Source organism: Abrus precatorius, unplaced genomic scaffold (assembly GCF_003935025.1).
Source record: "Abrus precatorius isolate BTA unplaced genomic scaffold, Abrus_2018 Scaffold4, whole genome shotgun sequence".
NCBI lineage: Eukaryota > Viridiplantae > Streptophyta > Magnoliopsida > Fabales > Fabaceae > Abrus > Abrus precatorius.
Window position 1 is genome coordinate 17,974,425 of NW_020874384.1, and position 23,017 is coordinate 17,997,441.

The 23,017-nt window shown below is 33.7% G+C and overlaps 4 protein-coding genes across 7 annotated transcripts; 2 read left to right on the forward strand and 2 right to left on the reverse strand.

Moving 5' to 3' along the window:
* Positions 1-853: 853 nt before the first annotated feature.
* LOC113864598 (probable 28S rRNA (cytosine-C(5))-methyltransferase) lies at positions 854-5,347 on the reverse strand. Of its 2 annotated transcripts, XM_027498499.1 has the most exons (13): positions 5,078-5,347; positions 4,925-4,983; positions 4,784-4,834; positions 4,540-4,675; positions 4,216-4,301; positions 3,944-4,042; positions 3,668-3,721; positions 2,849-2,993; positions 2,563-2,624; positions 1,945-2,032; positions 1,640-1,714; positions 1,245-1,406; positions 854-1,146 (listed from the first exon to the last, which is right to left on the reverse strand). In XM_027498499.1, the coding sequence occupies exons 1-13, from the start codon at positions 5,301-5,303 to the stop codon at positions 908-910; spliced, it is 1,482 nt and encodes a 493-aa protein (XP_027354300.1). In that variant the 5' UTR covers positions 5,304-5,347; the 3' UTR covers positions 854-907. The 2 variants fall into 2 exon arrangements, with proteins under 2 accessions (XP_027354300.1, XP_027354301.1); XM_027498500.1 differs by lacking the exons at positions 854-1,146; positions 1,245-1,406 and adding an exon at positions 1,458-1,481.
* Positions 5,348-6,279: 932 nt separating this feature from the next.
* Positions 6,280-9,090, forward strand: LOC113864599 ((S)-coclaurine N-methyltransferase-like). The gene is made up of 8 exons (XM_027498501.1): positions 6,280-6,572; positions 6,685-6,793; positions 7,417-7,641; positions 7,810-7,909; positions 7,995-8,105; positions 8,256-8,339; positions 8,579-8,637; positions 8,760-9,090. The coding sequence occupies exons 1-8, from the start codon at positions 6,386-6,388 to the stop codon at positions 8,950-8,952; spliced, it is 1,068 nt and encodes a 355-aa protein (XP_027354302.1). The 5' UTR covers positions 6,280-6,385; the 3' UTR covers positions 8,953-9,090.
* A 1,641-nt stretch (positions 9,091-10,731) lies between these two features.
* Positions 10,732-13,702, reverse strand: LOC113864461 (uncharacterized protein At4g33100). Of its 3 annotated transcripts, none has more exons than XM_027498191.1 (4): positions 13,518-13,702; positions 13,366-13,450; positions 13,199-13,294; positions 10,732-10,990 (listed from the first exon to the last, which is right to left on the reverse strand). In XM_027498191.1, the coding sequence occupies exons 1-3, from the start codon at positions 13,601-13,603 to the stop codon at positions 13,214-13,216; spliced, it is 252 nt and encodes an 83-aa protein (XP_027353992.1). In that variant the 5' UTR covers positions 13,604-13,702; the 3' UTR covers positions 10,732-10,990; positions 13,199-13,213. The 3 variants fall into 3 exon arrangements, with proteins under 3 accessions (XP_027353992.1, XP_027353991.1, XP_027353993.1); XM_027498190.1 differs by lacking the exon at positions 10,732-10,990 and adding an exon at positions 12,517-12,536; XM_027498192.1 differs by lacking the exon at positions 10,732-10,990 and adding an exon at positions 12,561-12,592.
* Positions 13,703-15,535: 1,833 nt separating this feature from the next.
* Positions 15,536-22,906, forward strand: LOC113864459 (aminopeptidase M1). Its single transcript, XM_027498183.1, has 19 exons — positions 15,536-15,875; positions 16,088-16,233; positions 16,539-16,641; positions 16,897-17,083; positions 17,172-17,265; positions 18,042-18,195; positions 18,319-18,423; positions 18,555-18,671; positions 18,951-19,064; positions 19,478-19,660; positions 19,742-20,033; positions 20,118-20,239; positions 20,555-20,652; positions 20,965-21,142; positions 21,220-21,334; positions 21,412-21,479; positions 21,599-21,673; positions 22,160-22,237; positions 22,348-22,906. The coding sequence occupies exons 1-19, from the start codon at positions 15,660-15,662 to the stop codon at positions 22,531-22,533; spliced, it is 2,631 nt and encodes an 876-aa protein (XP_027353984.1). The 5' UTR covers positions 15,536-15,659; the 3' UTR covers positions 22,534-22,906.
* Positions 22,907-23,017: the final 111 nt, after the last annotated feature.

Below are 23,017 nucleotides of genomic sequence, written 5' to 3' on the forward strand. Positions count from 1 at the left end.
TTTCTCAGGGGTGATAAATGTATGTGGATATTGTTTTTTTAGAGATTTTGCTACAAAATATTTCTTATTTAAAGTGACCAAATGGTTAGTTTGACCAATTACAGCACAGTTCTCTATATTCCGTCGAACGGAATAAATTTGTCATTAATTTTCTTTCTCCTTTCCCATGACAGAAAACGCACTATTCATACTAAATTTCTTCGTATCATAATCATTTGCCAGTTTATTTAGCAAATAAATCATATGCTGCTGGGAGAAGCAGTTATGATAATTTTTAATAATATAAATAGTGATAATATGAAAAAACTCAATAATCAGGAGATATAAATAACTAAATAATAGAAATGTGAAAATTATCATAGTATTTAAAGTAGTTTTAGTGATTAAATTCTTAAAAAAAAAATTAATAAAATCAAACACTTTGGAAGAAAAAATCATTCCTTAGGGTAACTACTACTATCTTTTTTTATTATGAATTCTAAAAGATTCAAGATAGATTAAGACTTAAATATACCTGCATTTAACTCTCATTCAACTTTATATAAAATGATGATCAATTTAAATTTGAGTATGGCAATAGTTTGTATCTTTCCGCCGATATTTTTTGGTTATGATGAGTAATTTGATCATATGCAATTTCCATAATTCCTCTGATTTCTATTTCTGATATGCTTTAGTTGCCCACTAATCACAGCAATCCATCTTGAGAGAAAACTTCCACTAAAGAGAGTACACGCCGTTGTTACAGAAAAAATGAATAATCGCCATGTGCTTCTCCTTGGCCACTGATAGACATGAATCTTGGATTCCGTATGACTAAAATGGAACATTTTTTAAGACAAATAATTAGATGACATATAAAATTTATGTCGTAGCCAGTTCTTTTATACCACTCCAATTTCGACCGCTACATGTTATACTTGCGGCGGTTCAGTTGATCATATAACCACATTCTGAATGGGTTAGTGCTAATAAACGGTACAGATTTTTTACTTTGAACGTTTTTAATTCTGGGAGAGCAGTAGGATGTTTTAGTTTCATTTTTATTTGACCTTGCCGAAAATTTAGTAGCATTCTTCTTGGTAAACAAAGCAATGAAGAAACCCTCGCCATCCTTGGCAGCATCTGTCCGAACCAGGCAAGCAGCTGAAAGGTAAGAAAACAAGCAGCATTAACAATAGCCAAGATGGGAGTGTAAAACGACCATAGACAGATAACTGCTGCTGCCTAAGAATAATACTTACAGCCTTCAAACACTGGAAGACCACGCCGCTGCCACTGGGGGAAGGGTTTTGCCAATTGGAATCCATATGATTCGGCTATGGGCAGAACAGATTTGATGACATCCTCATTCTCAATTTGGTTGATTGAACATGTACTATAGACAATTCTTTCAACTGCTGGAACTGTCAAATGAAACGATTCTTTTCTTAAATTACTGTGGCCCAAAGCTAGGCATAACTTTTAAAACTTATACATATCTAGCATATGTATATAATAACGAGGAAAAAGAAAGAAAGAAACCTGAAGTTCTTAGCTGCCTAACAAAGAATTTGGAGACTGTTAAATAAGCTTCTAAACAATCTAGAAACAAGAAAAAAAATAAAAATATAACTGACTAAGAGAATGATCTACTCACAAAGTAAAGCATGTTGAAGAGCCTTTCTCTGAAAAGCTGCAAGCTTGTTCAATCTTTCCATATCAGTATTCTGACCTAAGGAATCAAAAGTTGACAATTAAGAGTAAATAGCACTTTAAGATTGTGGGGGTTGGAGTGTTACAATGCTACAAACTAGGCTACAATACGTGGGTTATGAATTCAATTAAATTTATGCACTGCAATGATACCACTGGTAAATTTAAACTCGTTTAGGGGAACTTCCTATGCAAAGAAGTTGAGAGCTAGGTAGATACAATTGACAACATCTTAGAACTAAATGTAACCTGCTGCTTTAGATGGGAGCAGATGGTCAAGTCTTGAAGCAGCAGTACCAGAACCAGAGCAGGAAGGATCCAAAAGAATAGCTTTCACCTGTAATTAATGATCTGACAATAGTTAGACACACAAACAAATGAACAAAGTAAAACTGCAATCAGTAAGATAACGTAACAAATAACCACTAGAATCTAGATAAGCCGTATCTTCCTTTCTTGATTCATGAAATAACCAAGATGCTATTACAGAACTTCAAAGAATATCAATAGCACAGATTCTTAGCCATTTGATAAAATTCTAAATGGAAAACATTATTTCTCTTTCTCTAATCAGTGTACAAATTTTTTTTACAGAAACCAAGTCCTCCCAAAAGCATCAGCAGACTACACACTTCATCATTCAAACCAACAAACATGCCAGAATCCACCAGTCCCATTATCCAAATATCTTGTCCCTTATCAGAAATGGTAATTGTAGAAGAAAACAATGGAGTATTAAGTGTTTAAGTCTGATGACTACAGGCCAAAGCAATCAGTCAATCTGTTAGTACTTTGTAGCCACACCAGTATAAAACTCATGAAACACGAAAAAGGATACAACTGGAGAATACATTATATATACTCCACCTTAGAATATGAAGAGTCCTTGGGATTAATGTTCAAGAAATCCTCATTTAGGACATGTATGTCTGAGCTTGGGGTTAAGATTAATGGGTAGCAACACAAACTGAAAATTAAGAATAGTCTCAAAATTTAATGCTCCTCAGCTGTGGAGACATTAATATGCAGAAAAGAGATAAGGATTCTGGATAACTACTATGCATGTGATTTTAAATAAAATCTAAGTGGCTGATTATTGTGACATTGAAAGAGCTATCAATAAGCATCTATATACAGACATTGCAAAGGATACTGGAAGCACCGGATAGCTTTATAGTGTCTTTCAAACGCTTAATCCTTTCTTTTTGGAGCTCACATGCTATAATCCTACCCTTTCTCTTCATAAGGGCAGCAAGGTGGACAGTTTTATTTCCTGGTGCCGCACATGCGTCAAGAACCTTGAAGTACATTTAAAGTGCATGACTAGTAAGGATTGGAATAAGTAACACCAAATCTGGCCAACATCATTTTTTCTTCCCTTCTAACAATGATATTTGATAATTATAATTTATTTATATACATAACATAATAGTTAAAAAAATAGCAGGCAACAAGCACATACGTATGTCGTTGCTTCTTGTAAATAATTTATGCATGGGAACATTAGCCATTTCTTGAAGCCTTTCAACGTTAATAATTCATCAGCATTTATATATATATATAATTAGAAAAAATATTTCAAGGTAACATATTAAGCAATATGAGATTTCTAAAAAATAAAATAAAGCAATAGATGCCAAATATAATATTTTCTAAAACCATTACAATGGTTTAACGGCAATATACTTCCATATAATAATAATATCCTGAATTCCCAATTGATTAGTTGTCTGAAAAGGAATTGACCCACATAAACAGAACAATCAGCTCAACAAAGAATGAAATATACTTGGTTTCACGTTTGCTACAGTTTTGAAGGGTAGCTTGCTCCATTTTTAAAATCATGTTATCAAGTTGCATTTGATGAGATATTTTGGGTTACAATTTTTCATGAAACCAATCCACTAAAACTTCCCAAGTGTTTATTAATCTTAAGAGAAGCCTCTTTATATATAATGCAGCAATAACTCACCTCCCATCCTGGTTCAGGGCTAAGGGCTGGTGCTGCCATTGAACTTGCCTTACCCTTTACACAAGTTTGTCTCAATGTTAGCAAAAAGAATACTAAGAAGGAATAACAAGCAATTAGAATTGCCATGTCAATATATTTCTTAAATAGCAAAAAGATATTAACTTTTTCATCCCATGAGCCCTACATACAGATTTACAGATGATGATATGTAACTATATCTTCCTATGTCTTTGTGGGGGGGGGGGGGGGGGGGAAGTAAGGAGGGGTAATTCCTACTTGCATAAAGATACTTCCATTCTTCACAAGAGGATGATCATGTAAATCAGTGCCGGGTGGGAGTACCAGCAAGTCAGGCAGTAAATCATCCTTTCGAACCTATTTGACACGTAAAAAAATAATCCTTATCAATCAAGACGTAGAGCAATAGTTTAAATCAAGGAATCACATGACGTGATTTCTTTATGAATCCATTTAGATACTTTCCATAAAAAAAATAAAGAAAAAAATAATACAGGATCTTGATGACAGAAATATTTTGACAAAAATACCGAGTATTTTTCCTGAAGTTCATGAAAGGCAGAATCAACATCCAGTTTAAGTGTATTCACACGAACATAACGAGGTACAGAAACATCTGCATAAGAAAAATTAACAACTCCAAGTCATTATCACAGTAGAGCAGGAAGCCAGAAACTCTCGTCAATAACTATAGCTTCCATAAGAATACCCATTGAAAATGTATCAAATTTCAAAAGAATCATTTATAAATTATATGCATTAGAATCGGAACAATTTCATGCATGTACAGTGCAAAATCCAAAAAGCAATAATACCTAAAGAAATACAACAAAAAGAAAGAGATGAAAACTGACCAGGAACTTCATGAAGAGCAACCAACTGTTTAACCGTCTTCACATTTCTCTGTGACAAGAGCTGCTTCAGAGTTGAATGTAGAGCATCTTTGTGGCGCATAAGATACTTCTCTGCATCACCAACCAATGAAACTGCCTAGAAATTTATTGCTCTCAAGTTAGATAAATTAATTCATTAGTATCGAATAACACATTTCAATTTGCAGAAACACAAGTCCTTATGCAATACGACAGGAATACAAACCTGGCCGAAAAGGATATCATAGACAATGATATAAATCAACTCTTGTTGTCTCTGTAAAATCAACGGCAGACGAGAAATTGTGTCATAAAACACGTCAACGAAGAAAGAATAAAAGTCAATGCGGTTAGGTTACACTATTACCCTCCACTTGGTGTTGAGAATAGAAGCAACTTCTAAGACATCCTTGATGATGGGAAGATCTGGGGAAGAAACGAAAAGGAACGCGTTTAGGAAAAATGAAGAACGTTTGAGAGAGAGAGAGAGAGAGAGAGAGAGAATGAGGAAGTTAGTTACGTTTGAGGGTTTGACAAATGAGAGCAAACGTGGCCTTCTTGTTTCTGATGGAAGGTTGATAGATGAGGGATTTGATGGAGGCGAGAGCGCGGCGCTTAGCATCTCCTTCGAGAACCACTCTCAACACCTTCGCTGCCTCTCTGCGTGCGAAGTACGACGACCTCTCTGCACCCCTCAACTTCGCCCCTTTTTCTTCATTTACTTCGCCACTCTTCGTCTTCTTCATTCACAGGGTTTAGGGGTTTTGCTAAGCTCAACAGCAAAGACTTAACACCGTTTCATCTGTAAGGTTGTGTCCAAGCACTTGGTTTTTACCATACTCATTTTTTGTTGGTTCACATACGGGGTAGTTTTTCATCTCTTTTTTTTTTTACATCTCTGTTAAACAATACTGTAATTTCTTCTTAAATAAATTCTTAAAATTTATTTTTAGAATAAATAATTTTAAAAAATAATTAAAATTAATTTTGAAAGTTTAAAATTCTATTTCTTAATTTAATTTTAAAATTGATTAATAATTTTAAAAATTAATTTTTGGAAGTGTAAAATTTAATTTCAAAAATTAAGTTTTAGAATTGTAAAGTTTTAAGTTCAGAAATTTATTTTTAAAAGGGTAAAAGTTTAATTTTTCAAACTTATTTTTAAAAATAACTAATAATTTTTAAATTTGTGAAAATTTAATTTATAAAAACTTATTTTTGGAAGAATAATAAATTTATTTTCAGAAGAATAGTGACACTTAATAAGTCAATGCAGCTTATAAATATATTGTTTTTATAATAATTAAAAATTATGTAATATATTAAAAAATAAAGTTCGACAAATGTGATAACAAAAGAAAAATAAAACTATTGTATTATTTGTCCACTCAGTTCCGAAGTTTTAGTTAATAACTATTGTATAATTTAGATAAAAATATTACCATGTCACATTTTCTATTTATTAAAATAACCTATGATTAAATACATTTTTTGCTATAATATTTTATTTAATTTAAAAAACAAACTTAATTTATTCTTAAAAAAGAACTATGAAAACTAAAATGGGACATTTCCTCCTTTACATTCTATTCAAGAGAATAATTTTTAAGTTTTTCTATATGTTTATAATATATTTTTAAAATACGTGTATAAAAGTTAAATAATAAAAATAATAACGAATTTAGTTTCTTTAAAATAAAAAATTAGAATGTAATGAAACTCGTAATTATGATGAGTCGAAGATAAGTTTCAAAGAGACACGATAAGAAGTGTATGTGGTGCTGCCATTCCCAGTGGAAAGTACGAGAATCGCAATAAGGTTCCATTGATGGAAGGGATAATGCAGATTGCTTATGATGCTACGGTGAAGCTGATGCTCGCTTCTCTGGAACGCAACTTGCTCCCTGACGCTGTCACCAGGACACTCACGCGCCTGCTGTTGGCTACGCGCCTTCGCTCTAGTTACAAGCCATCCTCTGACCTTCAGCTCTCCGACCTCGTCCACTTCGCACATTGTACTCTTCAGTTACCTTTTTCTTCTCTTTCACTCTTCTCAATTGTAATAACCGTTGCACAAAATGTCAATGTCATGCATGCGTTATCAATTCATTTTTTATACTCTTTCAGCTTTGCAAGAGATGCCAATTGCAATCAGCACTGATAAAGCAAAATCTCAACATTATGAATTACCAACTTCCTTCTTCAAGTTGGTACTCGGAAACAATCTCAAATACAGGTATTTTTATCCTTTTTGCTGACACTGAAAATTAATTTTACCCTATTATTTTTGTATTTTTTTTATGTTGATTATTAATCTTCTTTGAGTATAATTCATCGATTGAAACTCCTTTCTCTACAGTAAATTGCTATAGTTGTGCCACCCTTCTAAGAGAACATTGCAGTGATGGATACATGTAATTTGTCACTATAATACAAGAGCCATAATTTGTAAAAATGAATACATAAATTGACATGTGATGTCACTCGTACAAGCAAGAGGAATGCTAGCAAAACATTCTTTAATATACTTTATTATTATATGAAATCCATATGGGACTACAATTACGCTGACACTAGATCATTTAACGAAGTCAGTGTGAATTTACTCCCGAGCGTGTTGGAAAAGAGTGTGCTAAATAATGTATTTTTTGTGTTTCTCTAAAATAATAGCCCAGTTCATTTCTACCTTGCGGGAAGTTTTAATTGTAATAACCTTTAAGGCTTTTCTTTCTAATCCAAAAGTACCAAGTTCTATTAAGTTTATTGATGTTTCTGAAGAAGCTAAATGAGAGAACTTTTAAAAAAGCTAAGGTGCAGTTTTTGTCATTAACCTTCCCATATGTATATAAACTGGTGCAGCTGTTGTTATTTTTCTTCTGCCTCAAAGACTCTGGAAGATGCTGAAGAAGAAATGTTGAAACTGTGCTGTGAGAGATCAAACCTGAAAGATGGCCATACAGTTCTTGATGTTGGATGCGGTTGGGGATCACTGGCTTTATACATTGCCAAGAAGTATACTAGTTCCAGGGTTACAGGAATCTGCAACTCCACAACTCAAAAGGCTTATATTGAGGAGAAGTGCTTGTATGCTGCTTGATACACCACTGTTTGCTTTTAGCATTACATATGTCATTTGGTTAACAAAAATCTTATTAAGCAGATGACTCTTGCATTGGAACCAATATTTAGCTTGCAAATTAAATTAAATATTGTATGATGATCAAATCACTTCTTTCACTGCTCTCTTGTCAGGAATCTTCAGCTAAAAAATTTGGACATAATTGTTGCTGATGTTAGCACATTTGAAATGGAAGCTTCTTACGACAGAATATTTTCCATAGAAATGTTTGAGGTTAGAATTTATGAGTAAATAATTTGCATTGAAGCCATGTTTTCTTGAATTCTAGAGTTTGTTTTGACTTTTGACCTTGACACAGCATATGAAGAACTACAAAGACCTTCTAAAGAAGATATCCAAATGGATGAAAGATGATAGTCTTTTATTTGTTCAGTATTTCTGCCACAAAGCATTTGCTTACCACTTTGAGGTGAACCTGATATACTGCTGTTAGACAAGTTAGCCATCTCGGTTTGTTGGCTGTTTTGTTTATGATATTGGTCATTACCTTAACAAGAGTAGTGAGATTTCAACTTTCAAAGATACCATTCATTTACTTATTGGCTACTTATTTATGAAGGACAAAAATGATGATGACTGGATTACGAGATACTTCTTTACTGGAGGAACAATGCCTTCAGCAAATCTACTTCTTTATTTCCAAGTAAGTTTGATATGCTACTTGTGCAGCTGTGTTATTACCTGACTATATTGCAGAACTCCTTCAAAATTTTGTTGTGTTTCCTAAAAAATAAAGATGAAGGAAAATTCAGAATAAAAAAATGTATACTTTGTTTCTTGCAAAAGGAAGAGCAGAAGTACCTGCTATATTTTTGTGTAACACCTTTACATCGACTCCACATTTTGCTCACTTTTAATTGACTTCTTTGGTGATGTATGTAGGAGGATGTTACAGTCACCAACCATTGGCTAGTAAATGGGAAACACTACGCACAGACCAGGTTATTGTCAACTAAATTGCTCAATGACTCACGGCAATTTTGTCATATTCCTTTGATAGTTTGATTTGTTTTTAGAGCAAGTTTGAACCGTATCACTGAAGCAAGATAAATTTATGTTGCAGTGAAGAATGGCTCAAAAGAATGGACCAGAGAATGGCCTTCATAAAGCCAATTATGGAATCAACGTATGGCAAGAATTCAGCTATCAAGTGGACTGCCTATTGGAGAACATTCTTCATAGCTGTAGCAGAACTTTTTGGATACAATAATGGGGAAGAATGGATGGTTGCACAGTTTCTTTTCAAAAAGAAATAAACCTTATTTGAGAATGGCGTTAGGACCAAAACGCGGCTAAACGAGGTTGCACGCTTCAATAATGTTACATACTTTTTTTATGAATAGTGACTTATTTTATATTTGATTGTCTGTCTTTATATTTACATCTTTCTGCTTCAGTCCTTGGTGTCCGGCGTGATTTTTATCTTAAATTTGGGGAGAAGTCCAATTCAACCTCAGAACTTAGGGTCGTGCATATGCACTTTTGTTCGTAAAATTTATGCACCTAGGTCCTTCAGTTAGATTTTCTATCACTTTGTAATGAAAATGGTTATGCGCATGACCAGATCTGTGCCAATTTTACTTAGAAGTTAATCATGTTCTAAAGACATGGTCTCCTTTCTTCCCTGACACTTGAGGCTGCCATTTTATGATGTTGTTCAAACGATAGGATGCACCACTGAACAAAAGGTTAAGATGAACAATATTAATGGAGCTTCGAATATTTGTGTTCTTTATGGGGCTTTGATGTCTTTCTTTCTTTTGCACAAGATCATAGGCCCAATAGCACTTGGAAAAATAAAAATGTTAAATCATGAGAGCATTGCAATACTGCATAATAGGTGGTCAGAAAAAAATTAAGCAATCATGCTCAAATCAAAATAAAATTTACACAGTAAGATTAAAACTGGACAAAACCTAAAATTATATGCTTTTGTCACAAAAGAACTTCGACAGAGTCTCAAAATAAAAAGGCGTTTTCTTTCTTTCTTTTTTCCTCCTCTTTTTGAATTAGCACAAGTCATTACAGTGGAGATGGCCACATATTTGACGATGTTGTGCAGTGGTGCGACTATCAGAATACTTGAGCGGATTCGATTACAAGAACAAAATGTGATAGGGAAGAGGATGGTCGCAGGACGATGAGAAAGTGAGATGGTAATACGATGAAATATGAGAAGGAAATGATAAGGATAAAAAGAGACTCTCGTAGAAAAGAAAAGAAAACACACCTAATGTCAAGGACAGATCTAGAAACCCAGTGAATGGGAAGCCAAAAATAGGCACATGTGTGGATCGATGTTATATTTCAGTAGACATGGTTAGTTATTCAATCCTATAATGTATAGCATTAAAAAAAAAACTCATGTTTGCATTTAAAAAATCATAAAAAATCAAAACTCTTGTTTCAGTCACGTAAATGTGAAACTAAACTCGTACCAAATCGACTTCGACGTATATGCTATATTGTTTTGGTATGTATTAAAGACTTTTTTAGTTTGTCGTCAAAGATTAATTTCTTTTAAAATAAAAAAAATTACCGAAACATATATAATCTCCATTATAATTAATATATTCAAAGCACATAACTACTTATTAATTCTGTTAGTCTTATAAATATACATAATTATGTTACTAAATTATATAATTATATATATATATTTGACAGGAGTATGCTGCAGTGCTTCAACGGGTTCAAGAGACAGAACAAAGGATTTCAGAGAACCCTAATGACAACACGGTAGCTGGTTTATATGGTGGCTTGATGCTGGCGCGGTATGTTATAATGGTACCTGTGGGAGATAATAAGGTTTGGTTACTGTGTGCCAGATACAAGCGTGATGGGTTGGTTGGAATTGAGCATCAAAAAGTATGGTAGCCTGTAGCATAAAAATCTAAAAGAAAGACCGAAGTGCACTTAGAAATGCTGAAATACTGAGGCGTCTTCCCACAGATTTTGATTTATATTTTGTTTCTAAAATACTACGGAACAAACAAATATTTGTTTCAAAATATTTTTAAAAAAAATCTGGGAGATGTATTCATGGAAGAAAATAACTTTTACAAAGCATATTCCTCGCTAATTCACCCTCACCAAGTTCTCATTTCACCCTTTGTAATAAACCATAGATCCGAGGTCTCTCACGGAATACAAAGCTTGCACTGTTCAAACAAACCCCTAACAGACAGGCAGCGAAACATAATACCCCATCAACAGTGGTAGTCACATGAATAAGCTTCTTTCTTCTGTGTCGTTAAGTCGATGAATAAGCTTCTTTCACTGTTAGTTAGGTACCTGCATCGAAATTACAAACTCATAATTAGGCCAAGGGAATAAAATAGAGAGATGCTTTTAGCCAAGGAGAGTTTACATAAGTTTGTAAGGATTTACATAATCCAGCAATAATATTTAAAAAAACAAAAAAACTATTACAGCATCCAAACATAGTGTTGGTTGGGAAATCTGTTTGTGCAACACTTCTTTGATATCCGATAAAAGATCGACAGTGTTGATTACTAATGTACAAATGCGATGACACTATAACAGCAGCCAAAAAATTTGCTTTCACAAAACAGAGTTGTGAAAGAAAACAATCAGGCCCATAATCTAGCATCACGAGCTTTAGAGATCTGTAATAGGAACAGCTTAGAATGAGCTGGAGGCAATCGTTAAACCAAACCAAGAACCAAAATCTTATAAATCACAAGATGGTTTGATATCTCAGAACACAAACAGAACATAGCAAATTCAAAATCAATGGACAAATTTACGAATCTCAAGATGGGTTCATAGCTTGGCACACAAACAGAATATATTTAGTCGACAAATTCACAAATCATGAAGTTCAGAAATACTGAAGATAATGGTGGATGCTGGGTTCACCTCATTGATGCTTGATTTACCTCTTTCACCCTGGGACATGTGCTATGGTTTACTCACAAGTAGTTGGAATAGCATGCCCACTAGGTTCATTGCAGAAAACAGTGATGGGTTCACTCATAATAGGAGCCTAGGATGAAGCTGTTCTGGGTTTATTCACACTAGGACACAGCTGCATTAATCACAACATGTTTGATCAATTTGCAGAAAACAGACACTGGGCTCTTTCATGAAGACTTTGATTGATTTGTTTTCTGTCTGGTGTCATCAATCTACAGCTCCAGCAGAAAACTCGACCCTGAGTTTTGTTTTGCATTTTCTTGGCAGCACTGTTGTTTTGGAAATATGGGGCAAATATTACATTTTACTCTTTTTTAAACTGGTTCACTCATAGACTTGCAATTTTGTGCAAGTTTGAATGGTTCTACTTTAGTCCACCTGAGTCCACGAAGAAACAATCTGTAATGCAAGGTTTGATTTCTCTACGTTGAATAGTAAACTTGTATAATTCTTCGAGCTGACTCGCTAGTTAGACAACCGTGACAGGTTTCTAAATTTCTACGAATAAGGGAAGGCAGGCTCCTTGTCTTTAATTAATAACTTAATTCAACTTGATATATAAAATTTAATAGATGTTAATGATAATAAATAAAATGGTTTTCAACCCTCACTTGTAATATAATCGACAACAGTTTGGGAAGAAATTTGAGACATAAGTAAGGAAAGAAAGGTTTGTGACAGTGTGCAGTCCTTTCAACCCTTTGGTGCATAAATGCATTTAGTTGGAACACAATGCTCGCAACTTCAAGTGTGCATTGCTGCTTCCAGGGAATTCCTTGTCTGACTTTAGCACATAGTTGATCTTTTCTTGTTTATTGTTTTTCGTTTCCTTTACCTTGGAGGAAATCTTTGCTACACCTAATTGCATTTTCCTTTTTCCTCTCTGATAAAACTCTTTTTTCCATTGCTACAGCCTAATTGCAGTTTCCTTTTTTCTCTCAGATAAAATTTCTTTTTCTATCCAAAGAAAAAAAGGAGCATGAGAAAGCTGTTCAATAATACCCAGGTGAAATTGATATAATAAACTGAGGCCTCAGCCATATATAAGAGTGTCTTTTTGTGACTATTATTTATGAGTTCAAAGGGAAGAAGCTTGTAAGAGAAGAACATGAGGCCATTGTATAATGAGGGGAAGAATGGAACTTAAAGACAACCACTGAATTATGCAGCAAAAATAAGCAAACACCAATGCAAATAATTGTTGCCAATGGTTAGTGACTCAATCCTGCTTAAAGCTTAGGCATGAACATCCAACTCTGTCAACAACTCACTGCAGCATCCAGTCCTGTCACTTGGCATCCTACCGAAGAACGCAATTTCCTTAGCTTTGCTCCCATTCTTAAACCTATTTATCCTATAGCCTTGGTTTCTATCATCTAAAAAAATACAAGAACCCCTTTGTTTTAAAGTTGGATAAATTTTTTAAATTTGATGGAATTAATTTTGAACCGATAACAATAATTGAAATGTGTATCCAAATTAATTCCAACCACAGTTTCTTTGAATGCATACAACAGAATTACAAGCTAGGCAATGAAGATACACAGATGATGTAGGAATCACCTTAGTCCCAAAAAGTTACTGAGAAGCAACAACACGATCTTGAACTGTGTCTTCAGCTTCTAAGAAACGAATCAGATTTTTATCTTCCAAATGTTCCTGCCAAAAGTAACAGTAGTTTTCACGAAACGCTTCATAGATAAGAAGCACAAGAGTAGCTAAGGACCTACAGAAAGGCAAGCTTTGTATTTCTGCCACTCGGAAACGCATTCTTGTTTGTCCCAGTGGCCCTTCATGAACTTCTCCGCATACCACCTTCGAAAATGGAATTAGGGTTTTGAGGGAATCGGAGAAAGAAACAATTTGGTAAAAAGAATGAAACCTGTTGAAGCAATTGTGGTATGCGTCACGAAGAAGAGCACAAGGAGAGGTTGAAGTGAAAGATTTGGAGCCTTTCTTCTCTCTCATGGAAGAACCAGTTGCCGTCGATCGTGCTCATCTAACAACGAAGCATTCATTGAAATGCAAGGATTTAATTTACATCTTTTTGTTGAGTAAATAGCCGTCTCAATCACTTACCAGCCTTTTTTACCGTAACAATACAATTTTAACAATTATTTGCCAAATTAATATTTACTTTTAGAATTTAACTTTGGATCACTTTGTAATTAATTGAAATATATCATAAATATAATTTTTATATGTTATTATAAAAATTAATAATTTGTGTTAATATATTAATCCATGATTAGATTACAGCATAAAAAATTTATATTGTATATATTAAATTAAATTTTTATTTTTTATATAATTTGTATTATAATTTTAAATAACATACTTATGATTATAAATATGCATGATAAAAAAAAGGAAAGTGTTAGGACTGATGTTATATAAGTTTTTTAAAATCAACGACAAATATTAAATATATATAAGTTTTTTTTTTATCATTTAATTTTGCCTTAACATTTTAACATTGTTCAATTTAAAAAATATTTACTTGGACATTTTGTGCAAGAAACTGTAGTTACAGATATTAATCTTCGTTACTTACATATATATTAAGGGTGAAATCATAGTTATATCTATTATTGACATGCTTATTAAAAAAATTTCAAACAAATTTACATTCTTTTTTTTTTTTTTTACTTAAATTGATAAAGTGAGACAACATTCACAGCAACACAACACAATGGCTAACTCTTTTGAAAAAAAGGTAACAATATGTAGGAGTAGGAATTTTTCATTCATATGCAACAAATCAACCTAAAACCAATGTCATGCATTTTTGCATTAATGTTAAATGAAGAATGTTTGCCTACTGCATATTTAGTGTGTAATATATTTTTTAAATATAAATACGAGTGAATTAGTAAAGTTAAACATTTAAGTATAATTTAAAAACAAGTATACACATAAAAGACATTTAGTGAGAATTGAAAGAAAAAATTTTAATCATAACATTATACATAAATTAGTTGGTAACTTATACAATGCATAAATATTTTAATTTAAAAATAATATATACACAATTTAATATTTTTAAAAATAACTCTTCATATTTTATCATACGTGATGAATATTAAAATTGATTTCATAGTAAAGTGAATGTTTTAAAATGATATATTACTTGATATTGTTATTTTAACTATTTTTTCATTTAATACATTTCCTATCCCTCTTACATTAAATGCTTAAAAATATTATATAAAGTAAATTTAATGTTTTTGCATAATTTGTCCACGAGACACAAATAATCCCAACATTCCAAAATGTTAATCTCATTTTAAAACACATGCAAGTTAAAATAATTAACAAAGTACTTGCAACTTTTTTATTCTCTTGACTAGGAGTTTAACAGTATACTCTTTTTCTCTTCTCTCAGTTCCAACAGTTTCATTCATTTATTCTTAATTATTTATCCGAAACTCAATGTCAATAAGCTACTTTTCTACGTACGTAAAGACAGATTACATTTTTATTTATAAAATACATATCTTTTTAATTATTCTTTCAGTTCCAACAGTTCCAAATAACAATATAAAAGACATAACCAATCTTATAAGCAAATGATTTTAACACAGTTATAGCAACTCCTTTAAATTTTGTTCGGTAGGAATAAGTTGTTAAACCAAAAACTGGTAAAATATCATTTAATTTTAAAAACATTTGAAGAAAAAAATTAATTGACTATATCATTAATTGAAAGAATGCTAAAAAACATATAAACAATAAAACTAAATAACAAATATTGCATTCAAAATAATGATAAAAATAACTTTTATATTTTATTCAATAAACAAATTTTTTGACATTTTATTTTCAAGTAATAAAAAAAGGATAAAAAAATAGCGTGACAGTGCAAGGGTTAATTATCTAGCTAGAGGTACTGAGGGAGCGACGTCGTACTAAAGATGAGGTAAATCCAGATGGGGCGGTGCATCTCTCTGTAAATTGCCACCCAAACTCATTTCTCTCTAACTCCTATCTATATTCTCAGTCTCTCTCTAGATAGAAGAAAGAGATGGATCAGTTCAAAGGGCAACCTCGTCTTCCAAAATTCGCCGTTCCCAAACGCTACGACATTAGACTTAAGCCCGACCTCGTTGCATGTCGTTTCTCAGGTTCTGTCGCCATCAACCTCGACATCGTTGCAGCTACCTCTTTCATTGTTCTAAATGCCGCTGAACTCTCCGTCAACGACGATGCCGTTTCTTTCACCATCCAAGATTCCTCCAAGGTTCTCTCAATTCTCAATTATCGTTTCGTTCACCATCCGCGATTTAGAACTGTGCAGTTCTTGCATGCTTTGTAGACATTGCAAAAGTATCTCTTAGAGTGCTGGATCAACTCGTGTCTGGAAGAGATTCAAGATTCATAACTGTGCAGTTCTTGCACCCGTTCCTTGAATTCATTAGTATGCTGATGTAGAGTCTATGGATGTCTATGCAGGTTCTCAAACCTTCAAGCGTTGAACTGTTTGAAGGTGATGAGATTTTGGTATTGGAGTTCCCCGAGAAAATACCCATTGGGTTAGGTGTCTTGGCCATTGAGTTTGAAGGAATCTTGAATGATAAAATGAAAGGGTTTTACAGAAGGCAAGTGTTATTTTATTACTATTATTGTTTGCTTGATGTCAAAGTTCGTCAAGAATTCAAAAGCAAAAATATTTTCCTGCTTGAGGCCGCGACATTTTGATCATTGGTTGTCGATTTTGTTTCAATTGCTCTTTTTAAAACCCTAGTGTTGCCTAAAAATGTTTTTTCTCCCCCCTAAACACTAAGCAATATATGGCATTGTACAAGATTTTTTTCCCTTATATTACTAACTTTCTGAGGAATTAGATGGATCGCAACTTCCAGTTTTTGTTTTTAGTAATTTATACGAATACTTTTATGTGCAGTACATACGAGCATAATGGTGAGAAGAAGAATATGGCAGTTACACAGTTTGAACCAGCTGATGCCAGGCGATGCTTTCCTTGTTGGGACGAACCTGCTTGCAAGGTTTATCTGCCTCACTCTCTTCACTTCTAAATGAACCTTTTTATAAGCATCCACAAAGCTAGAATATTATATTGTTGCAACAACAGAAGCTTAAGACTTCAAATAATATGCTTCTGTTTTGTTCATGGCTTGGGTGGTTAGGCCTAAGCGGGTGGGAGACAGATCTGGATGGATTTTGGTGGTATTCAACTTGCTTTAATGGATGGTGAATACCTTGAAGTTGGACCCACTTTTCACATCATGTTGATCTTGCAGGCTACTTTCAAGATCACATTGGATGTTCCTTCTGAGCTCATTGCTCTTTCCAACATGCCAATTGTTGAAGAAAAAATAGATGGAAATCTCAAAACAGTTTTGTATCAAGAATCGCCAATCATGTCCACATATTTGGTTGCAGTTGTTGTTGGTTTGTTTGATTATGTGGAAGATCATACCACTGATGGTAAAATCATGTTTTCTCCGTACATTTTAGGTATTGGTTTTAGTACTGACTTTCCTGTTCTTCTTAATTGAATTGAACATCTCTATAGGGGTCAAAGTTCGAGTGTATTGTCAAGTTGGTAAAGTAAACCAGGGTAAATTTGCACTTGATGTTGCTGTGAAAACTTTGGAACTATACAGGGGGTAAGTGTGGAGCTATTAAAATACTGTGCTTAGGCAGGCAATTTATCTGAAATAGTCTGGGGATTTTTTTTTATTTCATCAATCCATTGCATGGCTGCAAATCATTAGAAAATTTCTTTTCTTTTTTTGGGATTCAAGGTCAAAACTATTTAACCCAAGCAGCTTGACAGAAAAAAAGGATTTTTTTTTTTTTTTTGAAAAAGGACATATTAACAGCTTCAAAACAGGCAGGTGAGAGAAGCTTACAGAGGTGTATAAATCTTATTGCCAATTAAAGTACTTCCCTCTTCTCTTTAAGTTACTGCCATATTGGCAGTCATAATTAATTTGATCTTGCACTTTAATTTAACTCTGGAGGGGAGGCTTGGGCATCACACTGCCATGTAGGTTCTCAGGAAAAGTTTGGTTTGGTATCCTCTCCCTACAAATTTATGGCACAAAAATCCTTTGTTGGCTTGTCTTCCTCAATACATTCATTGCACCTCAAAAAATTAACACCCCAAGCCAAAATTAATTGAAAAAATCATTATTAAGTAAACCTTCCGGCCTTGTAGCCAGCTATCAAACCTTTTAAATATTTATCCATCTTTTTCTGCTTCTCTGCATTGATCATCAATCATGTTGTTATCCTTCATTTCTGGCAACATAGTCATAAGTGGATAATAGTGGATTGTATTTATGTTATGTAAATATTGATGTTAGTCTTCTTGCTTGACTATATTTATAGATATGCTGTCACGTTTATCATTCACTAATCAACTATGATAATTTGACAGTTACTTTGCCACTCCCTACTCCCTACCAAAATTGGATATGATTGCAATTCCTGATTTTGCTGCTGGTGCTATGGAGAATTATGGTTTGGTTACATATCGGGAGACTGCTTTGCTATATGATGATCAGCATTCTGCTGCTTCAAACAAACAGAGGGTACTTGGCTAATCCATTCAGTTGCTATAGACTTGGCTGCTTGAGTTTTCTTATCTGAATTTTAAAGCTAGTTATTCTATTGCTAACTGATGGAAGAAAAATATTCCTTTGGTTGCTTTTAAGGTTGCGACTGTTGTAGCTCATGAACTGGCTCACCAGTGGTTTGGCAATCTTGTTACAATGGAGTGGTGGACACATTTGTGGTTGAATGAGGGGTTTGCAACATGGGTAAGTTGTGTGGTTCATACATGCTCATATTGTTCCCATTATAGAGGCTGCCTGTGGATTTGTTGCTTTTATTTTGTTTTTAACTTTATAAATAATTGATATTCTTCTTCTTCTTCTTTGGGTGTGATCAGGTGAGCTATTTAGCAACTGATAGCTTGTTTCCTGAGTGGAAAATATGGTCTCAATTTCTTCATGAATCTACAGAGGGTCTTAGGTTGGATGGACTTGCAGAATCCCACGCAATTGAGGTATTGTTTAATTTTTGAAGTTTTTTGTGGTTTTAGTCTGCTTCAGCTAATGGATTGGGCTAATTTCATCTGACTCTGAGATTTTGTGCATATTAATTATATGTAATGCAATTCTTTAAATTATTTGTACGTAACACCAATTTATATATTTATATGTTCTTTTAATTACAGTATGTAAATAAATTGAACTTTTTTGTTTGTCTTTGGTTAAAAACTTAATAGGCTCTCTCATAAGTTTACATAGTATTTTTAAATTTTTGTTGTAAATTATGTTTGCAGGTGGAGATTAATCATGCTCATGAGATTGATGAAATATTTGATGCGATAAGTTATAGAAAAGGTGCATCTGTGATCAGGATGTTGCAAAGCTATCTTGGTGCCGAATGCTTTCAGGTCAGTTTGTGGCCCCTTACTTCTTCCATCAAAATCTACATTTTCAGTGCTGAATTTGATAGGATGAAATAGTGAACTCACAGTAACTCTTCATCCCAGGATAATAAATTATATTTTCCATTTACTACATAGGTAAACTGTTGTTGGGAGTTGTTAGAGTTTTGTCTCAATTTGATTGACTTTTGTCTTAAGCATCCAGTTGGGTAGGTTGCACAATGTAGTTTGTCATATATAAATGTTGAAGGTATTATATATTAAATTCAAAGAGTCATAGTCCGATGTACTTTATATTATGTGAAAGCTTTTAAGAAGCATGGATTTAAAATCCAGGTATATTAAATTATAAAAATATGGCTGAGTTATATATCATGCTATTTTTAATCAAGTTATACATTGTTTTTTCATTTAACCAGAGGTCACTGGCTTCATATATAAAAAGACATGCTTGCTCAAATGCTAAGACTGAGGATCTATGGGCTGCTCTTGAGGAAGGATCTGGTGAACCTGTGAACAAGTTAATGACCTCGTGGACAAAGCAGAAGGGATATCCTGTTGTCTCTGTTAAAGTCAATGATCAGAAATTGGAATTTACTCAGGTTCCAACTTGATTTTTCATTAGTTTTTATTTGATTATTTTCAGAGAAAAAATCCATCACACTTTTTATGTTTATTGACAGTCACAATTTTTGTCAAGTGGTGCTCAAGGAGAAGGCCATTGGATTGTTCCAATAACACTTTGCTCTGGTTCATATGATGTTCGCAAGAATTTCCTCTTGCAATCAAAGTCTGAAACACATGATGTTAAAGAGTTCCTGGTTTCCCCGATTGCTGAAGACAAAGAGGTAAATTGTTGGATTAAACTTAATGTGGATCAGGCTGGTTTCTACAGGGTGAAATATGATGAGCTGCTAGCAGCTAGGCTTAGACATGCAGTAGAGAAACAATTCTTGTCTGCATCAGACCGATTTGGTAAATTAGACGATCTCTTTAGAATTTATTTGCAATGGTTGAAAAGGAAAAGACTAATAACTTGCAAGTGATTACTTTTGACAGGCATTTTGGATGATTCATTTGCGCTTTGCATGGCTCGCCAAGAATCATTGACCTCCTTGATTAACTTGATGGGAGCTTACAGGGAGGAAGTTGATTATACAGTGGTGTCTAACCTGATAACTGTAATGTTATCTTACTTGTTCATTACTTAGAGTATGTTTAGGACGAGGTTTTTGGAGGGAAAGAGAAGGGAGGCCAGGACATATTTTTTAATTTTAAATTAAAAAAATTATATATTATTTATAATGACATATATTATTAATACATTAAGTTTTTGTTAATATATTAATTTATATCTTTTATTTTAAAAAGATATTAATTTTAAATACATTTATTTAAAATATAAATTTTGCCCTCCCCTCCTCTCCAAAGCCTCCCTTCTCAAACAACCCCTTAGGTTATTTGTTGGTTGTAACTCCAATTCTTTTGTTTTACAGATCAGTCATAAAGTTGAACGCATTGCAGCTGATGCAGTACCAAACTTACTGGATTCATTCAAGCAGTTCTTTATTAACCTTTTCCAGTATTCTGCTGAGTAAGTAGTTGCATGCATAGACCCTGGGAAGATTGTTTTAGTTAATAAGAACTTGTAGGAACTGGAGTATCTTTGTTGTTACATTCCTATTGCTTTTCATAATGATTAGAAAGGCATATGCTGGGAATCATGTCTGTATGTGGTAATGTAGCTGATAGTAGGACTGGGGATAAAGATATTGGAATGGAAGATCTGGAATTTGGATAGCCTAAAAAAGATGACAACTTGTTTGTATGTACGAGTCAAAATTAGCTATGTTATCTTTTTAACATCTCTGGTTCAACTTAACCCCATATTGGTTTTGCATTGCAGGAGACTTGGTTGGGACCCTAAACCAGGAGAAAGTCATCTAGATGCAATGTTGAGAGGAGAAATTTTGACTGCCCTTGCTGTGTTTGGTCATAATTTGACATTGGATGAAGCAAGCAAGCGATTTCAAGCATTCCTAGAAGACAGAAATACCCCACTTCTTCCACCTGATATAAGAAAGGTTGGCTGCAGCATCAGTTGAATGCATGAAATCTCCCTATGGATTCTTCTGTTGATTATTTTGTGAATTTTTTGCAGGCAACGTATGTAGCTGTAATGCAACGGGCAAGCAAATCTAACCGATTTGGTTATGAATCCCTTTTGAAAGTATATAGAGAAACTGACCTAAGTCAGGAGAAGACACGCATTCTGAGTAATGAAATATCTTCTATGAGAACATTATCATTTTTCTGGGTCTGGATACTAATATCTTCTATGGTTGAATTGTAGGCTCTTTGGCTTCTTCACATGATCCAGATTTAATTCATGATGCTCTTAATTTTATGTTGTCATCTGAGGTATCTATTTTTAGATATTTTTTTTATGTCATAAGACACATTCATACATAAGTTGGCATTTTTTAAAAATATATTAATGTATATTTTGGAGATTGATATGTTATATATATACTTTCAAGGTTCGTAGTCAGGATGCTGTTTTTGGACTAGCAGTTAACAGGGAAGGACGAGATGTAGCATGGACATGGTTTAAGGTATAAACAACACATAGCCAGTACTCATGAAAAAGTGAAGCTCATTAAATTGAAATGAAGTCTCGTATAGTTGTATATACTTCATTTCTGAATTTTATCAATTTTAGTTTCCTTCAAGGTTTTGCAAATTGATCAATGGTATTCATTGGAAAAGGCTTCATTCATGTTGTGTTCTATTTTTGGAGAACACTTGGTCATAGAGCTAGAGCCTGAACTGGGAACTGGCCTTTGCTAACATTGCTTGTCAATATTGTCATGTATCTTGTTAATGCACTTAGCTCCTCATCTCTGAAGTCTCTGAAGGCCCTAGAGAACATGCTAAAATTACACACTGCGTTTTTCTTTGTCTGTTGCTGCAACAACTATCATATGAGGCCTTGATTTTGAAGAAAAAACTCCAATTGAGACTACGAAACACGCATAGTTTTCTTTTAAACCCTTTCCCGTTTTATTGTTATTTTCTGATGGTTCTCTAATGGTATACAGGAAAACTGGGAACACCTCACAAAAACATACGGTTCAGGATTTTTGATAACTCGCTTTGTCAGTGCAGTTGTATCACCGGTTTGTCTCATCTGTATTCAATTTGTTTTCTTAGAACACAAGACTTGAGTTCCCTCCCTGGAATGTTCAATTATAATTCTTTTTTTTTTTTTTTTTTTCTGTTGGTGCAGTTTGCTTCCTTTGAGAAGGCCAAGGAATTAGAGGAATTCTTTGCCACTCATGCTATGCCCTCCATTGCTAGAACGCTAAAGCAGAGCCTTGAGCGGGTTAATATCAATGCAAACTGGGTTCAGTGTGTTCAGACAGAAAATAGGCTTGCTGATGCTGTGAAGGAATTGGCATACAGAAAATACTAGGGAGTGCTTCCTCTTGGGTAGAGTGCAGTTTCATAAAAATGTTTGTCAATGTTGCTGTCATTGCTGAGCATGGACCTTGAGCTCGAGCAGCTTCCTTATCTATAAATAGAAGTTAAGCTTAAATATGCTTTTATGTCATACAATTATATCAAATTTATTTTTGTTTAATTTGGTTTAGCTTGTGCTTTGTGTTTTCATGTTATCTTTAAGTGGTTAGTTTTAGTCCATCCAGTTAACATAGTTCTGTTTGTTAATAATAAAGGCGGCAAATAGATTGTTATGTTTTATACTTGTAACATTGCATTAAATCATCTCTCTCTCTCCTTACCACTGTGTGGGGGACAAGTTAAATTTTATTCGGACTTTTGTTGATCACATCAGTTAGCAGAACATCTTACAAGGACATGCTGCAGTTTTCTATTAAAATTTAGATCTACAGGGATTTAAATCAGAATTAGCATATTTTTATGGACAAACATATTTA

What these genes read in the sequence shown, in the direction of transcription:
- LOC113864598 (XM_027498499.1), bottom strand. Translation starts at nt 5,303, where the DNA reads ATGAAGAAGACGAAGAGTGGCGAAGTAAATGAAGAAAAAGGGGCGAAG. An exon ending in GCCCTGAACCAGGATGGGAG is followed by an intron (nt 2,994 to 3,667) that starts GTGAGTTATTGC and finishes ATGTACTTCAAG; the next exon opens with GTTCTTGACGCATGTGCGGC. An exon ending in AGGACTCTTCATATTCTAAG is followed by an intron (nt 2,033 to 2,562) that starts GTGGAGTATATA and finishes CATTAATTACAG; the next exon opens with GTGAAAGCTATTCTTTTGGA.
- LOC113864599 (XM_027498501.1), top strand. Translation starts at nt 6,386, where the DNA reads ATGGAAGGGATAATGCAGATTGCTTATGATGCTACGGTGAAGCTGATG. An exon ending in TTTCCATAGAAATGTTTGAG is followed by an intron (nt 7,910 to 7,994) that starts GTTAGAATTTAT and finishes ACCTTGACACAG; the next exon opens with CATATGAAGAACTACAAAGA. An exon ending in AAACACTACGCACAGACCAG is followed by an intron (nt 8,638 to 8,759) that starts GTTATTGTCAAC and finishes TTTATGTTGCAG; the next exon opens with TGAAGAATGGCTCAAAAGAA.
- LOC113864461 (XM_027498191.1), bottom strand. Translation starts at nt 13,603, where the DNA reads ATGAGAGAGAAGAAAGGCTCCAAATCTTTCACTTCAACCTCTCCTTGT. An exon ending in TACCACAATTGCTTCAACAG is followed by an intron (nt 13,451 to 13,517) that starts GTTTCATTCTTT and finishes CCATTTTCGAAG; the next exon opens with GTGGTATGCGGAGAAGTTCA. An exon ending in AATACAAAGCTTGCCTTTCT is followed by an intron (nt 13,295 to 13,365) that starts GTAGGTCCTTAG and finishes TACTTTTGGCAG; the next exon opens with GAACATTTGGAAGATAAAAA.
- LOC113864459 (XM_027498183.1), top strand. Translation starts at nt 15,660, where the DNA reads ATGGATCAGTTCAAAGGGCAACCTCGTCTTCCAAAATTCGCCGTTCCC. An exon ending in GGAAGATCATACCACTGATG is followed by an intron (nt 17,084 to 17,171) that starts GTAAAATCATGT and finishes ACATCTCTATAG; the next exon opens with GGGTCAAAGTTCGAGTGTAT. An exon ending in ACTTTGGAACTATACAGGGG is followed by an intron (nt 17,266 to 18,041) that starts GTAAGTGTGGAG and finishes ATAATTTGACAG; the next exon opens with TTACTTTGCCACTCCCTACT.